The 16,108-nt window shown below is 51.8% G+C and overlaps 1 protein-coding gene across 1 annotated transcript in view; it reads left to right on the forward strand.

Moving 5' to 3' along the window:
- The window catches only part of NECAB2 (N-terminal EF-hand calcium binding protein 2), a 56,937-nt gene extending 40,995 nt beyond the window's left edge, over nucleotides 1–15,942 (forward strand). The window contains exons 6-13 of the mRNA XM_026043121.1: nucleotides 11,518–11,654; nucleotides 13,707–13,819; nucleotides 13,930–14,009; nucleotides 14,334–14,390; nucleotides 14,481–14,593; nucleotides 14,686–14,763; nucleotides 14,960–15,051; nucleotides 15,550–15,942. Coding sequence (XP_025898906.1) covers nucleotides 11,518–11,654; nucleotides 13,707–13,819; nucleotides 13,930–14,009; nucleotides 14,334–14,390; nucleotides 14,481–14,593; nucleotides 14,686–14,763; nucleotides 14,960–15,051; nucleotides 15,550–15,578 — 699 coding nt within the window. The 3' untranslated portion in view covers nucleotides 15,579–15,942. The remainder of the gene's footprint in view (nucleotides 1–11,517; nucleotides 11,655–13,706; nucleotides 13,820–13,929; nucleotides 14,010–14,333; nucleotides 14,391–14,480; nucleotides 14,594–14,685; nucleotides 14,764–14,959; nucleotides 15,052–15,549) is intronic.
- Nucleotides 15,943–16,108: the final 166 nt, after the last annotated feature.

Consider the following 16,108-nt stretch of genomic DNA (forward strand, 5'->3'; position numbering starts at 1 on the left):
TGGAAAGTTGGCACCCTCCTAGCATAGATTAATACCTTGCCAAATCAGTTGGGTATGAAGAAAAACCCCATGTGAGCCACAAAGCTGATGTAACCTCAGAAATGCTCCTGTCTCCCCATTGCCTCTGCAGCTCCTTTCCGCTGAGGATCTTGGTTAAAAACGAGTTTCCCAAACCCAGAGCCATGGGAAGGCTCCAAACTGAGCCGAGCAGGGGCTGCCTTTGCCTRCTCTTTCCCCTCTTTTCTAACACACCAGTGGCCTGGAGAGGATGCTGGCCAAGCATAGCATCAAGGAACGTGTCTGCACGATGGAAAGCTCTTGGCATTAGGAGAACGGGGCATCAAGATAAACTGAGGCAGATGGGAAACCTAAGCAGCTGGAGAACAGAAGGTGACAGCAGCCAAAAAGCTGAACAATTCACTGCCAATAGTTGATATCTCCCATTGGAAGGCAAGGACAGTGCGGGCGGCTGGCCTCGCGGGTGCCTCTGCAGCTTGGCTGCCTCCTTGAGGCTGATGTGTGGACCAGAAGATAACATGATTGCAAAAAGTTAGACAGGTTCATCATTGTCCAGAACGATGCTTGTCCCTGTTTCCCTGTCTGCTTTGTGCTAATAAATATTTAAATCCGTTTGCAATTCTAAGGAGAGGCACTGGGGATCAGAACTACGTTACAGCAGCTGGGCTTTGGCACCTCCAGCCTTGAGAGGAAGATGAGTCGCAAGCCAGGATACAGAGATTTATCGTTTCAAACTTGCTGCTTCGATAGCTTCCTTTCCTTGTCACTTCTAACTGCAGGAGATGCATCTATTAAAAAGCATGAAGGTTGCCAAGTTTGGTGGCTGTTCTCCTGGGGGGAAAAAAAAGAGCTGTTATCATTGACAGCCCCTTCCTGAGGTTGTCCCCATGGAGCACAGCAGGACAGGTGAAGTGGGGTGGCCTGATAAGGTAGCACAGTGYGTTAGTGAAGCCAAAGGGGGACAACACACACATATAAAGGCATCCTGGGTGTATGGGTGACTCGACCCATTTATGAGCATGCTCTYATATGAGGAGAGACCTCTCGTATGAGGAGAGACTGAGTGAGTTGGGCCTGTTCAGCTTGGAGAAGAGAAGGCTGAGAGGGGATATGATCAACATGTATAARTACATGAAGGGAGAATGTAGGGAGGAAGAGGCCAGGCTCTTCTCATTGGTGGCCAGTGCCAGGACAAGGGGAAATGGGTATAAGTTGAAACACAGGAGGTTCCATCTCCTGGTGAGGAGGAACTTCYTYACTGTGAGGGTGAYAGAGYAGTGGAACAGGCTGCCCAGGGAGGCTGTGGAGTCTCCTTCTCTGGAGATCTTCAAAACCCGCCTGGATGCCACCCTSTGCCACATGCTGTAGGTGTGCCTGCTTGCGCAGCAAGGTTGGACTAGATGATCTCTAGAGGTCCCTTCCAAGCTTGACCATTCTGTGATTCTGTGAGCAGAGTGATGGGCTGTGAAGCCCCTGTCCTACAAACCAGCATAGAGCCATTTGTCCACACCAAGCAGTTCCTGAAGAAGCTGGAGTATAAGGATGTGACTCGTTCCCAGTAATTCAAGACACATGGAGCGCAGGAATGCATGAAGAAATCCAAAAGTTGGCACCTGCAATCATGATGCCTCAGGAATTCCATAAACGTGGTCCAAGGAGCACGTGGTCCAAGGTCTAGGAGCACTGTCCTCCTCTCCTCGTGGCCACCTCCACCACAGACCTGGGGCTCTTCTGCTTTCATTCCCTAACCCTGCACCGCTTGTCTGAGCAGCTTGGTTACAGCCCCAGACTGAACACCACCTGCCACCAAGCTCGAGTGCTAAAAATGATGGATATGTGGTTTTTGTTGCATTGCACGGGCCAGAATAGCAATATGTATTGCTCTCATTTGCATTTTTTTTTTACCTGCCAAAATTAAACTTGCCAAATATGATATTGCTCTTTTTTTTTTTGAATGATGACAACTCAAGATAAAATAGGCAGGTAGAAACAATCCCTAAAAATGATCCTTTCCCTGCCACTCTGCAGCTCATCTTTTTCTCCTGTCTTTTTCTTCTGCTTGAACAGTTTTTCTCCCGTTTGCCTGAGCAAACCCTAGAATGACTTGGTGTTTGCCCAAGTCCTTCTCAGGGCATTCACTGCATCTTAGGGCTGGGTGTAGCAGCTCAACAGCTCTCTGGCTCTTCCTTTCTTTAGGCAGCTCCTTTTCTTCTGGGACTGAGAGATGGAGCTTTGGTTTAGGGTTTATTAGCTGGAGATTTTTATCCCCCTTTCTTGAAAGGGTGATTTTATGATGAAATGCTGCCTGCTTTGGAATGCATGTATGATGCCATAATACCTGGGGAGGTGTTGGGTTTATGAGACTCTACCAGTGTATCAGCAGGAATCAGAATGAACTGGTGCCTAATAAATTGTGCCTTGCAAGGCTGCCTGCTTGCAACGCAGCCCCTGACCCACTGTGCTGCTCTAAGTGATGGAGAGATGTGCAGTCCTGCAGGAACCCAACGATGGGGCAAGTTCTCTTCTCYTCTAGGCACCTGCACATCACACTTCAGTAAAGATTTTAATCCTCTGTTTTTTAACCTCCTGAACAGTGTGGTTTCTCCATTTTAGGTTATTCGCCCAGCTCTTCTTTCTTTTTCCATGTAAATCATGGCCCAGCAATGAAAGGAAGCAAGACTGACCCGATGCAATGGGAGGTGCCGAAAACTACAACAGGCAACAACGAGGTGGCCTTGGGCAAATGTGAAGTGGCTCTCAGATGGAGACCTGTATATTTGAAGCTAGGGCAATCTTGTGAGTGGTTTTGGATGAAGAAGAGAGGAGAGAAAGGGAAAAAAAAAAGGATTGGTGATGGGAGAGTCAGTTGGCAGCATCTGAGTCATTGCTGTTGTAACCTGAATGAAACACTTCGGATCAGAGCTACCAAGTGATTTCAGTATCAATTTTTACAACAGAAAAATGATAAGGATTCCTAGAAGGGCTCTGTGAACTACGGCTATGCTTATTTTTTCAAGACTGACAAGAGAGGCCCCATGCTTGTGCTCAGAGACCTGCCRTAGGACAGTCCTCCCCAATCCCACGATGAGGCTCTTGCTCCCGGGTTGGATGGGCCATACAACGAGGGAAAGCTCTCTGACTGGCTGGGAAAACGATTTGCACTTTGCTTTCAAAATCAAAATAAAATATGTATTCATGCCCTGTCTTATGGGAAATAGATAAAGCTAATGAGAACCTTACGTGCAGGGAGCTGTTAATTATAGACTGCGTTTAKGGAAGTAGGAGGCCACCCTCAGTGTTCCAAACCTGGTTTTTGCCTGCTGGATTGAATAACAAGGCTTAAAAATGATAGATGCCTTTTGCTGTGTAGGGTAGGCACTGCATAGGTGTTCGCGTGCTGCCCTTGGGGTGGCAGCCCCGGGGTCCCGTCCAAGCTCACCCAGGGCTTGGGAGATGCCCCCTGCCCTCTTCATCCCAGCCTGGGGACACAGCAATGTTGCTGCTGGGAGAAACATCCCTGTTCTCCCTTCCCACTCCCAGGCCCCTGGGAATTAGTCATGAGCAGCAAAACTCGATGGGATTTAGAAGAGGAGGAATATGTAGCAGATTTTAAAAAGAAATGCCAAGCTGTAGGATTTTTTGGGTTTTATTATGAACAGGTGTCTCATCTACTTATTGGAGTCGTTTCAGGAAGGCTGAGGGTCTTTCATATGTTAATGCTTTCGTTTATCAAATATTGAAGCGTCTGTTCTCTTCGGGTTCCTTCTCCTGATGATGTTCCAGGCAATCAGTTTGGGGCCTCTGTTTTTGAGGAGATTTAAGAGTTGGAGGAAGAAGTGAGAGGACGGTCTGAGACTTATTCTAATTACATAAAAAAAAGAAATCTCTCGGAAGAAAACAGGCAATTATGAGCAAAGAATTTAAATCAGGCACTCAGAGGTTACATTTTTACAATCTGCCTGATTTTTAGAGGGGTGGGTGGGTGGGCAGATGATAACCTTTCAGTCATTCTGGGGTGAGATTTGATAGAGGATTTTCATGACCATGAATGGGTTTTGTTGGTGCTGGTTTTGTGTTTTCCTCTGTTATTTATTTATTTATTTATTTATTTAAACTGGAAAAAAAAGAGTGGGCAAAGGAGCACTGGCTTTGGCTTCTATTTGAAAAGCCTCCTCAATCCAGTGCTGTTGCTCTGTGGGTGTGTTTTAACTGCAATTAAAGTGACTAAAAACTGGGGGAGCCATCAGAGTCCCCGGGTTTGATGAATGTYAGCCAATTTGGCCATTGTCTCCCAAAATCAGGGCTGGAAGGTGGTGCCGATCAATCCGCAGCTCTGCCAGACAAAAGGAAGGTGCTAAGGATGAGCGAGGAGGGTTTCCGAGTYGTGGGTGGTGACATCGACATTTTGCTTTTCCATCTTCTAGTCTTAACTAGCTAAATAGTGACCTTTAAAAATGCCACCAAGGAAGCTTTGAGATGCTCGACAACAATGAAAAACCTCCTTTTTTTTTAAGGCATTTAATCCTGGCGGGAATATAAAGCTCGGCTTTAGGYGTCAGTGTGCACTTCCTAGTGAGAAAGGCTCGGCTCTACTGCTGGCACATCCTCATAGCCAAATCCCAGGCGCAATTTCCATACCAAGCATTTTGCAAGGTTTTTCTTCCAGCACCTTTCGGGCCTGGCACATTTGGTTTGCAAACGCTTCTGAACGACCAGTTTCTTAATGGGAACTGAAACGCTGCAGGAGTCGGCGGCTCAAGCGGCCACAGGTGATTTACAACTTCATGAACAAGCAGGTACCTTGAGATTAGTGATTGGATTCAAATCAAATCCCTTCACGCCACTGAAGCGAGGCTGGTTCCTGTGAGTCTGCKTATCCCAAATGTGATTGATTAAATGGAAAGCAGCACAGGGCAGGGAAACTGGCTCCCCACCAGTGCACAGTATAGGCAGTTACAGAGTTTTGTCAGACCTCAGCTCAGAAAGGGAAGGAAGAACAGAGTTTATTGGCCCTCCCGTAGATATTTCCAAAAGGATCTACAGATGCTCGTTTTCCAGCTTTTTCAGGGAAGGACATGCAAGCAGCAGGAGCGTGTCGCTGCTCTTTGAGGGTAATATTCATAACGCGTCTCAGAGATGTTTTCATTTATCTCTTCCAGAATTTGAAGCTGTTAAAAAAAATGCACTTAGAATCATAGAATCACAGAATGCTTAAGGTTGGAAGGGACCTCAGAGATCATCTAGTTCAACCCCCTGCACACGCAGGGTCACCCAGAGCACGTGGCACAGGCTGCGTCCAAGAGGGTTTTGAAGATCTCCAGAGAAGGAGACTCCACAACCTCCCTGGGCAGCCTGTTCCAGTGCTCTGGCACCCTCACTGGCAAGAACTGTTTCCTTAAGTTCCTGTGAAACTTTTGGTGCTTCAGTTTGTGGCCGTTTTCTCTAGTCCTGTCGCTGKCCACCACTGAAAAGAGGCCGCCCCCTCCTCCTCACTGCCTCCCTTGAGGTATTTCTAGACACTGCTTAGGTCCCCCCTCAGCCTTCTCTTCTCCAGGCTGAACAGGCCCAGCTCCCTCAGCCTTTGCTCATAGGGCAGATGTTCCAGGCCCCTGATCATCCTCGTAGCCCTGCGCTGGACTCTCTCCAGCAGCTCCTCATCCCTCTTGTACTGGGGAGCCCAGAACTGGACACAGTCTCCAGATGTGGCCTCACCAGGGTTGTGTATAGGGGGACGATCACCTCTCTCGACCTGCTGGAGACGCTYTTCTTAATGCACCCCAGGATCCCGTTGGCCTTCTTGGGCCACTTCAAGGGGTTAGGCTCCAAAGGGCCTAGGGAATGTGGCCATGAAGAGGAGCCAAGCTCATGTGTGGCGAGTGTTGGGGAGGGCAGCGCTTTGGGCTCTGTTGTGTGGSATCGCGGCACCTCGGCGGTGGCCGCAGGTCGTTCCACACGGCTGGACCGTTTCACACCTCAGGATTTTCTCATTACAGAGGTCTCCATTCTCTCTTTTATTCCGATTTGGATCGCAGCTGCTTAAGCCAGCGCTTGGCTCACGCTGGGCGCTTTGAGGAAAACTTTATCTAGCGACTCTCAGACCATGAAATTAGTCCTCACAATATTTTTCCATCTACCAGTAGCTAAGCCAAGTTTTCCTTTTCCCACTCATTTCTTCTCACATTTTTCAATGTCTCTGACTCACACTTCAGTTTATATCAAAATGTGGCATTTTATGAATCTCTCTTGAGGACCATCCTCTGTGAAAGTCTTGAGGCCGCGCTTTCAACGAGGCTTTTGCATCTGTTCCTCACCATAGATGCTTGGAACTACACACTGGCACAGGCAACAGCAATTCCAATTTTTTTTTGTAATTAGAAATAAGAGATTCTGCCTATTTTCTGGTAAGTGTGCATGTGAATCTTTTATGCGTGGAGCTGAAACAGTACAGGTGACTGTGGGTCAGGAGAGGACAACTTCTCCATCCGTTGATGATGGTGTGGATGCCGTAGCTCAATGTATGATCAAAAAAAGCCCAAAGCCCTTTTCCCATTTCATTCATCCCTTCTCCCCAAGCTGAATAACTGTAAAATGACTTTATGTTAGCCTGGCTCCGCTAATCAAAGCAAATGCTTTGGCACAAACACGATAAATTGAAGTAGGACTCAGGATCTCCTGTCAGCTTTTTGCCTTTTAAATTCGTTCCACTAATGCAAACATGGATTTTTTGCTAATTAGCAGGATCAAACAAGGCTTGCGAGCAAAATATTCTGCAGCAGGGTGTAGTGTCTGTCATGCCAAAGTCTTTCTAGTCTTGAACTAATGAACTAGTTGGATGAAAAAGAGAAGGCTTTAGAGATGAACCCCTCCAAGATCCTCTGTCACAAAGTGGCTTCATTGAGCAACAATTATTATATTATCTTCATAAATATTTTAACTTCTTAAGAAAAGCAAGGAGGAATTAACTGTTCAGGAGGGAATGCATCGTAAGAAACCTCATTAAATCTCCCTAGGACAGGCTGACAAACGTTTTAACAAGCCTATGGGAAGAACTCCTTTGGAGCTGCTCTCCTTAATGACTTGTTTTCGCAATGCAGAGTGGGCCTGGGAGATTGCAGAAAAGAGAAAGGCCATGAGAGTCGATGTGGGGCTTAATGTCAAGACACCCGGACGGCCGCAATGGAGCCATGGGGGTGACTGGGATGAACACTGGGACACTTGCATCTTCCCAAGGGATAGCTGGAAGGGCTCTTGTAATGGCAACAGTGCTCAAATTTGGCCTACAAGACCATGGAATAAATGATTGTCTGTGTGAAAGGTGACCTACAAGCTCCATGGACTTCCTCTTGCACTGACTTAGATAGCTTTGTATGGAGAGGTCCTTTTCCCAGATCATCCTGACTGAGGGAGATAATGTAAATGCATGTGCAGATTACTCATGTGATTCCCCCTGAAGCTGAATGGAAATTATAGCCCACAGTCAAGTAATAAAATCTGAATTTTAAATATTCAGACACTTTTGGCCTTTGTGGAACAGTCTGTGTCAGGCTGCTTGCTAGACAGGATTCAGTGTAGCTTGTGCCTGATAAATGCAAGTACCGACGTGCAAGTATGTGGCGTGAGTGGGACTGATTAGGAATTGGTCTCCTGGTGTTTGCAGAGAGCTTTGGGGACTAGAGGAAAGCAGGAGGAAAATAGCAGCACATTATTCCCTTTCTTGATGCAGGCATTGAGATGTAAAAGCAGCAGGAAACCTGCAGGAAAGGGAGCAGAGCARGGGAGAAACGACACAAAAAGGGTATGAAATCTGCCAGGGGACATGGGGAATTGGGTGATATTGAGGAATCTTGGTTCCTAAAAGAACATGGAAAGCATCATGTTCTGCAGGGTCAGCTCTTCTTCCCAGGGGCACAGATGTCAACCAGGAGGGACTTGGTGCCTTCTTGCCCCGCGTGGCTCCTTCATGGAGCCCCCTTGGAGACACAGGAGCAGCACTTGGATCCTGCCCACCTCTCCTTAGAGATAGGGGGGGCTGCCTGTGCTTTAATCAAACTCTAATCGTAATTAAAGCGAAGCCTATTTGAATGCCTGATTAACGTATGTGTGCCTTGGTGGAGGAAATAGCTTGAAAAAGGGTTGCAGATCCCAAATGCGATTGTGTGTTTTTGCCAAGGAGATTTATTGATTTAATAATGGCCTCTCTAGCAAGAGTGTGAATAAGGGGGCTGTATTTAAGGGATAAAATAATTGCCTGGGTGAAAGGGTGGGTTTGGCCCAATCTGGAGCCTCTGGACCTATATGTGTGTTCCTGTGCATGTGGTGAGGTCCTTGAGGGAAAAAATGCACGGTATTTTGTATATTGTGTAACTCACGAATGCCTGGATAGGAAGAAAAGAGGTCGCTCAGCTATTCCAGAATATTTGTGAATGCCTTTGATGTTTCCCCCCCCATCCAACTGTTCTGCCCATGTTCTCCCCTCACTTCCTTGGCTCTGCTGCTGTTCCTTTGCATAGCAGTGGGGTCCGCGCCTCCCACGGCGCCAGCCTGCTGTGCTGCTGCTGTGCGAGCGTGTCCCTAGCCACCCGCATTGCCAATCCAGCTCTGGGCAYGTGGAAAGAGAGATGGGGACCTGTGTCTCCTTCCCGACACCCTCCTGGTGGCACTGGTGTCCCGGAGGGTGAGGATCGGCGTGCAGGGCACAGCAACTCTCGGGAGCAGGCAAGGCAAGCAGTAAGGGTTGGGTTTCACAGCAAAGCTCTGCTGTGCTCTGCTCCTCRAATCAACTATGGGGACATCCTCAAGAGGAGCGCACATTCGTCTTTGGTTCTTCAAGACAAGCCCCAGGCAATGCAGAGRTGTTCTTTGTGGTGATGGAGATCACTATTGCTGCTGACATGCCCAGCGTTTCTGGTTGGTTCCAGGGATGTCTGATGCCTGGCATTAATAACCGGGATGCAGATTGATTTTGCAAAGCTGACCGAGCTTTTCTTTCAAACGTGATCATCAGGCCGGGGAGGAAGGCGGTAACTCAGAAGTGACAGCTCGTTTGTGAGCTTAGCWCATCCCTGGCAAGGCAGGTCATTGTCACTCTCCTCCCTGGCAGACCTCACCTAGACTTCATTCTCATGGCCTGTCCTCGTCCCCGGAGCAGTTGTGCTTAATGATGGTGCCTGTGTTGGTCTGGTTGGGCTGGTGTCCTGCCGCTGCTGGTGGCCTGCAGGAGGTGAGGAGGGTCGGGGTCCTACTGGGTGCCGTTGGCAGGAGAACAGGAAAGCTATGCTGGGGCCACGAGGCTGCTGGACACACTTGGTGGGCCCAACCAGTCATGCCCAGCTGGTCTAGGCAGAACATTTTTTCAAATATTGATTGCCATGGGAGGGGTTGGATTTCCTTGAGAGCTTCTGCCCTACACAAATATGGGTAACTTGCCCACGTGCTTCTGCACCCATTCAACCCAGAGGAACACCTCTGGCAGCATGAACAAGGCAGGACCTAACTCTCTTTAGAGCATGACTAGCTCATCAAGCTCCACAAAAGCTCTGTGCTTTCCCAGACCTGAAAGTGGGAAGCCTCTTGTTGCAGCCATTTCTGCTTTGTTGTCATTCTCTGTCCTGTCTCGAATCCAAACTGTTTGGAACTTTCTTCTTCTTTGTCTTTAGTCTTAAAACTGAAATATTATTAGGATCTTTATTTTTTGGACCTTTATTATTTCTCCTGCAAACTGTTTGCCCTTGCTGAGGGCTACAGTCTTTCCAGCTGAGCAGCTCTAGTCTCAGAGCACCTYGTTGGAGGATCTCGTTTGGTTGAGGACATGCAACACGCTGCAAGGTGCTTAGGGCAGGTTTCCCCTTGCCTGCTGCTTTCTTGGGGTGAGGATGGGGCTTTCTGCAACCCCCTCCTGGGGCTGTGCRACTGTCCCAGGCAGCTTGTGTGGGAGCCTGGTGTAAGGCAGACCCCGTTGCTCTTTGCTGTGTGGCTGTACATCAGTAGGTCATGTCTCCTGCTGGGCTTCCTGCCTCGCTCCTTGTTCCCTTGTGTTGGCCGCCCAACCTTGCCTGTGTTTGCAAGGTCCAAAACACACCCGGGGAAATAGCTTGAACCTCCAAAACATTCAAACAGCTCCTTCCAACTGGTCACAAATCGACGATTGAAGATCCCTGCCCACCATAGCAAAGCCCATGATTTCTGCAGACCCGCAGTCCCCTGCAAYAGGCTATTTCATTCAGCAGCCATTGCAGCTGTGAGATGCACCACTGATCTCCTGCATGAGCTAGGTGGTGATCAACGTAGCCTTTTGCACGTGGGTTAAAGGTGCCTTTGGCTYGCTCGGAGCTGTGCTAATTGTATCAAGCCCCTTTTACTTCAATATTGAATTGAGCATGCTGGGTTTCCACATTACAATCATATGGGAAGGAGGAAAATTGATTTATGCCCAGCATGGTCTAATTAATAAGTGCCAGGAGGTGGAGGAAAGATGGTCATGGCTGAACTGCCTTTCCATGTGAGTGCAGAGAGAAAGAGGAAGCCAGACTGTTCATAGCATTGAGGCAGTACTGGCTGTCTTAGGCAGGTAGTTTGTGCTATCATATACTAGATCAGTAGATGAGATGAACATTTTTAAGCTGAATTTAAGGTCATTCTAAAAATAGCCGACACGAGGTAATTGATTCTTTGCCTTGTTTTATTTACGGCCAGTGAAGAGGTGCCCTCTCGCCAGCCAGCACAGTCCAAGGAGCCGTTCTGAGGCCCAGTYTTGGGCTTTGTCCATGGGCCCCAGTCTGTCCCACGTCTCATTTGCGCCTTGGCAAGGAGCTGTGCTGCTGACCTCTTGCAGTAGTGTAGCTAATGGCACGTGGGAGAGATCATCAAGAGTAATGGGTGGGATTGAAAAGGTTGAGGGCGGCTTCTTCATGGTGAGGGAGTCAAAAATGGGGAGCAACTGCCTGCCTCAACGTACCTGGATTAGACAGTGCTGCTGCTAAACGGGGCTGCCTTGGAAGCTGGTCAAGAGCCAAGAGCCCGGCCATGCGGTTGTCCTGGCTTCCCGCACGTCTGCCGGGGCTGGCTGGGCAGCAGATGAAGGTGAGAGCAGCTTAAAGCGAGCGGAGGAGAGGAAAGATGGGATCCCAGAAGGCAGGAGCGCTGCTCTGCCAGCCGCGACCCCAGGAGGAGTGAGAGATGTGGCTGCCCTTGAGCGTCTCTTGGCACTTGTGAGCTGAGAGAGGGGACTAAGGCGGTGGCTTGGCGAGTGAAGAGCTGCCCATCTCCTGGTCAGAGGGTGAACGTGTGTCCGCAGCCCGTTGGGATATTCGGGCCTGGATGGGTTGTTCTTTCAACACGTCTTTCAACATGGAAGAAACCATCGTGTTGGAGCCCTTCCCAGGAGACCTCCGCGTGCGCAGACCACTCTGAGCTGGCCCTTTGGGGGCGGTGGGGACATGAGCACGTGGCTGTCCCCTCGACAGTGCGGGGTCTCACAGACCTTGTTCTCATTGCTYGCAGGTGTACGAAAGCGGCAGCAACGTGGACCAGTTCGTGACCCGCTTCCTGCTGAAGGAGACGGCCAACCAGACCCAGTCGCTGCTGAGCTCCGTGGAGAGCGCTGTGGATGCCATTGATGAGCAGACCAACCCCACCAGGTCAGCGCTGCTCCCTCTCCCCCAGTGTGAACCAGCTTGGTTTTTCACTGGCCATTTCTCTGGGTGTTTTATTGGACCACGGGGGCAGCGAGCAGGAGGTGACTGGTCCTCTGCTCCTTATGTGCTTGGCTCATGTGCGGTCGTCTTCTGGTAGGACAACTCTTTGTTAAAGTTGCTCAAAGCAGCTGCACAATATTGGCCATTTCCTTGCCGGAATAGTATTTCTCTCAGTCTGTTTTATTAACAAAGAATGATTTAAAGGAAGGTCAAAGGAGCTTGAGGCTACACCTCATCCTGCCTCTCTCTCTTATTCCTTGCTACTTTGCAAGCATTGGACCTTGGGACGCTTCTACCGCACGCTTTAGCTGGCAAGGSCGATAAAATGCAGTGACCTGTGTGTTCCCTGAGTGCCTCCAAGCTCAGCTCTGATTGCGTGTGGTTAGTCTCGTCTAAGCTCCTCTCCACAGCCCTCTCCCTCCTCCCTGGTCCTCAGGCCCTCAGCACTTACTGAAGCTTTTTGGTGGCACCACCAAACCCTCCTTTTGCCTCTCTGCCTGCCCTCCTCAGGGCCCCTCAGGGGTTTCATCTACTGTGCCCTGTCCYCCTTCCCCCGCCACGTAAGGTGCACCCGTGGGTGCCCTCTCCACCCATGCACCACGCAAGGCGAGCTCCTGTTTCCCAACTTGGACATCCAGGCACTGGCAGTGCAGCTCGAGGCCGGCATCCACCATGGCCTAGGGAAGCAAATGACCTGCTTGGCTTTCAGCTGGGCTTTCTCCAGGCCTTGGGACGTGCTCCAGGTCAGGAGAAGGCAGAGGAGAGCAGCTCCAGGATTTCTCTTCTGGAAGATAGTCAGAGCTAAAACATTCAGGACATCCCGAGCTGGAGCCCGAGCCTCAGCCCAGCCTCCCGTGCTCAAATGTCACTCGTCTCCCCGGAGTCTCAAGATCACCGGCTGTAAGCAGGACACGTTTCCATAGCAACTGTTCCAGGGACTATCAGCTGCTCATGAAGAGAATCTGTTTCCTGCCRTAGCTGAAAAGCAGAAGGTCACGAGGGTGCTTGTAGAGTATGTTGTTTTCAATAGGCTGCAGAGCAGCAGATGGGAGCGGGAGCCCATCTCGGGGGTTTGGAGTAGGGTGGTGCTCATCTGGGGAACTGCACACAGAGGCCGTGGTCGGCGGTGAGATGAACTCTCCTGTTTTCCTGTCTCTCTGTGATGGGTTTTAATGCTCCCCACAGGAAATGCTCCCCACACTCCCTTTGYAAAACCTCTGCCAAAGCACACTTGTCCCCAGTGGTTTCTTCAGGGGCAGGTAGAAAAAGAGAGAAGCTTCTGGCCTCACCTGCTCTTGCAGACACTTGCATTTGAGTACAGCTCCCCAATGCCAAGACGACCGGCGCACGCAGAGGCCATAGGAAAAGGCTCTAATAAGACTTAGTCACAATAAAACAGCTTTGCCTGTGCATCCRACATCTTAATGGGCTTGGGCAGCTCGGCCAACATCTGGGGGGCTTGCCTAGGTGCAGGGCTGTTGGCTTCATGGACCCTCAGTGGGTTCMTCTCCTCATTTTTGTCTGCTCCGAATCCCCATGTAAGGCACAATGCAAAACATGTGGAAAAGCAAGAGCAATTCAAGCGCAGTCCGAGGTCCTGGAGCCTGGGCCCAGGAGCACAGAGGCTTGTGCAATGAAGGCAGCTGAGCCACCTCCTTAGGCTGTGATTAAAAAGCAGCCCCGTGTGCTCCTGCTTAATTTCCTGCCCATTGACAGGACTGCTCGGTGCTGAGTATTGCGCACACTGCAGTGAGGTGCGTGCTTGCTTTTACTGGCGTTCCCGCTGCGGGGCCGCTTTTCGGGACCAGATGTCCTTGTCCCATCCCCGTATCAGATGTCGAGRCCAGAGCAGGTAGTGCCCAGCCTGGGCTCGGTGCTGCTGCTTTGGCGTTYGGCAGCAGCAGAGCTGCTAAAACGCGGGCACAAATGCGCGCCCGGGTGTGAAGACGAGCACGTCCTTCATGGCCTGTGACTATTTCTGCGCTTGCACTGCAGGCAGTACCACGGCAAAGGTGGCCTCGTGGACACCTGGTACGACAGCCCTGTGCCCACCTACCCCCCCAACAGCAGGCTCGTGCCCAAGGAGCACCGGAAAAGCTTCCCGGCGGGTAAGAGGCATTGGGGACCAGGCGCACGGTCACCTCCGTGCCTGCCGTGGGGAAGGGCCACCCCACCAGGCATCCTGCGGGTGGCTCTTGTGCTTCTCTGCTCCCACCAGGGTCCCCCGAGGCCAAGGAGGAAGGGCTGGAGGTGCAGATTAACCGTCTGGCCGAGCTCATCGGCAGGCTGGAGGACAAGGTAACGCGGGGGAGACTTCACAGGGATGGGTACCTGGAACTTGATTTAAACAAGAAAAAAACAAAAAATACACAAGAAAGAAGGGGAAGTCTCAGGCCAAGGAGATTTCACTCCATGCAGGGCCTGAAGGTGAAATTATCTCCCAAATCCCGCTGTGATGGAAGTGCTTTTGGGGCAGGCAGGGAGAGGGCTGCCACTTCTCCCTTGGGGGGACGTTTGCTGAGCATGAACAGTGTGATTTGTGGGTGCCTGGCAGTATGAGGTGCAAGTTCAGCCCTGCTTCCACACTTTTGTTTTTTACCACATTTGATTTTTTTTCTCTAGACCCTCTGGTTCGACCTGCACCAGCGTCTGTCGGACAGCGAGAGCACCGCGTGCGCGGTGAGTGGGGCCCGAAGCCCGGCCTCGGTGGCTGCCGTGGGCTGGGGTAACTGCCCTGGGGGGCTGACGCGGTCCCTCGTGGTCCCACAGTACCTGCTGCTGGTGCGGGACGAGATGACGGTGGCGCACAAGCACCTGGGCGAGTTCTGCAGCTCCCTCAAGCAGTACCTGAAGAGCGTGGCCGGYGAGCGGGACTGCTTCCAGTGAGTATCGGTGGACACGGCCGTGGTGGATGCCCCAGGGCACTGCGGCCCCCAGCCAGCCAGGTGCTCAGCCCCTGCCCGTGTCCCGTCAGTGTGACCGCGGTGAAGCTGCCGGACGGCGTCACCTTCATCGTCTACGAGTTCTGGGAGACCGAGGAGGACTGGAAGAGGTAGGAGAGGTGCCCACAAATGCAGTGGTGCCGAGACTTGTGCAGTGTGAAGCCTCCAAGCCCCAGCTGATGGCTGTGGGGCAGGGAGCCTCTGCTGCTTGGGRACAGGTCCCCACCACCATGGTAGGAGCCCCGGGTACAGAGATTAGGGTTGGGGTGAAGGCACCGGGTAACTGTCCCCCAACCTGTATCACAGGCACCTGCAGAGCGCCACCTGCAAGGGCTTCCAGCACGTCAAGGTGGACACGCTGAGCCAGCCCGAGGCCGTGTCCAGCGTGGCCGTGCCAGGTAGGCACGGGGGGGGGACGGGGCTGCTGGAGGGGCATCCTCGGGCTCGGTGACGCAAGTAACACTTTACTTGAGTAAAGACTGGGAGAGCTGGACCTGTTCAGCCTGGAGAAGAGAAGGCTGAGGGGAGACCTGATCAGTGTATATAAATACCTCAAGAGAGGCAGTGAGGAGGAGGGGGTGGCCTCTTTTCAGTGGTGGACAGCGACAGGACTAGAAGAAACGGCCACAAGTTGAGGCACCAAAAGTTCCACAGGAACCTGAGAAAACACTTTTTGACAGTGAGGGTGCCAGAGCCCTGGCACAGGCTGCCCAGAGAGGTTGTGGACTCTCCTTCTCTGGAGATCTCCCAAACCTGCTTGGACGCAGCCTGTGCCACGTGCACTAGGTGACCCTGTGTGTGCAGGGGTGTTGGACTGGATGATCTCTAGAGGTCCCTTCCAACCTTAAGGATTCTGTGGTTCTGATTCCATGACTGGTGTCCACTCCCTTCTGCAGCCGCCTGGTGCRCCCTGAGCAGAGACTGACCTCTCGGCCGGCGGGGACGTAGTGGCCACACCGGCTCTGCGGGATCCACGCTCCCCGTCGCTGGCCGCCTGCCCGTCCCGACGTGCTGCGAGCGTCACGCCGGAGCACCCCCGTGCCCGCAGCGGCTCCCTGCCATGAAGGCCACCCCGAGCCCCGTCCTCCAGCACCCTGCAGCACCCCCGGACTCCCCTCCCCGGCTCCGGCCCCTTTCCTCCGGCGTGGCGGGGGGCATCGGGGCGGCGTGGGCGACGCGTTGTGTGGGTGAAGCTGTCTCGTGTGCTGTGCGCCGTCGCTGTCTCCCTCCCCRAGGCTCCCACTCGCAGCAGCCCCTCAGCCCGGCCTGGCCGCGCGCGGCGCCTCCTCCGGGGTGACTCCGTCCAGAGGCTTTCTTAATATCACCGTGTGCAGTATTTATTAGCAGCTGTACAGTAGAGCAGCGGAGATGCCCAATAAAGATGTGAAGGAAGCCGCYGTGTCGTCGCCGGCCCAGGATGGCCGCTCTGGGGTGGCTGGGGGCAGCGGCGGCGGC

The sequence above is a fragment of the Nothoprocta perdicaria genome, unplaced genomic scaffold (genome assembly GCF_003342845.1).
Source record: "Nothoprocta perdicaria isolate Ctin4 unplaced genomic scaffold, notPer1 scaffold_321, whole genome shotgun sequence".
Lineage (NCBI taxonomy): Eukaryota > Metazoa > Chordata > Aves > Tinamiformes > Tinamidae > Nothoprocta > Nothoprocta perdicaria.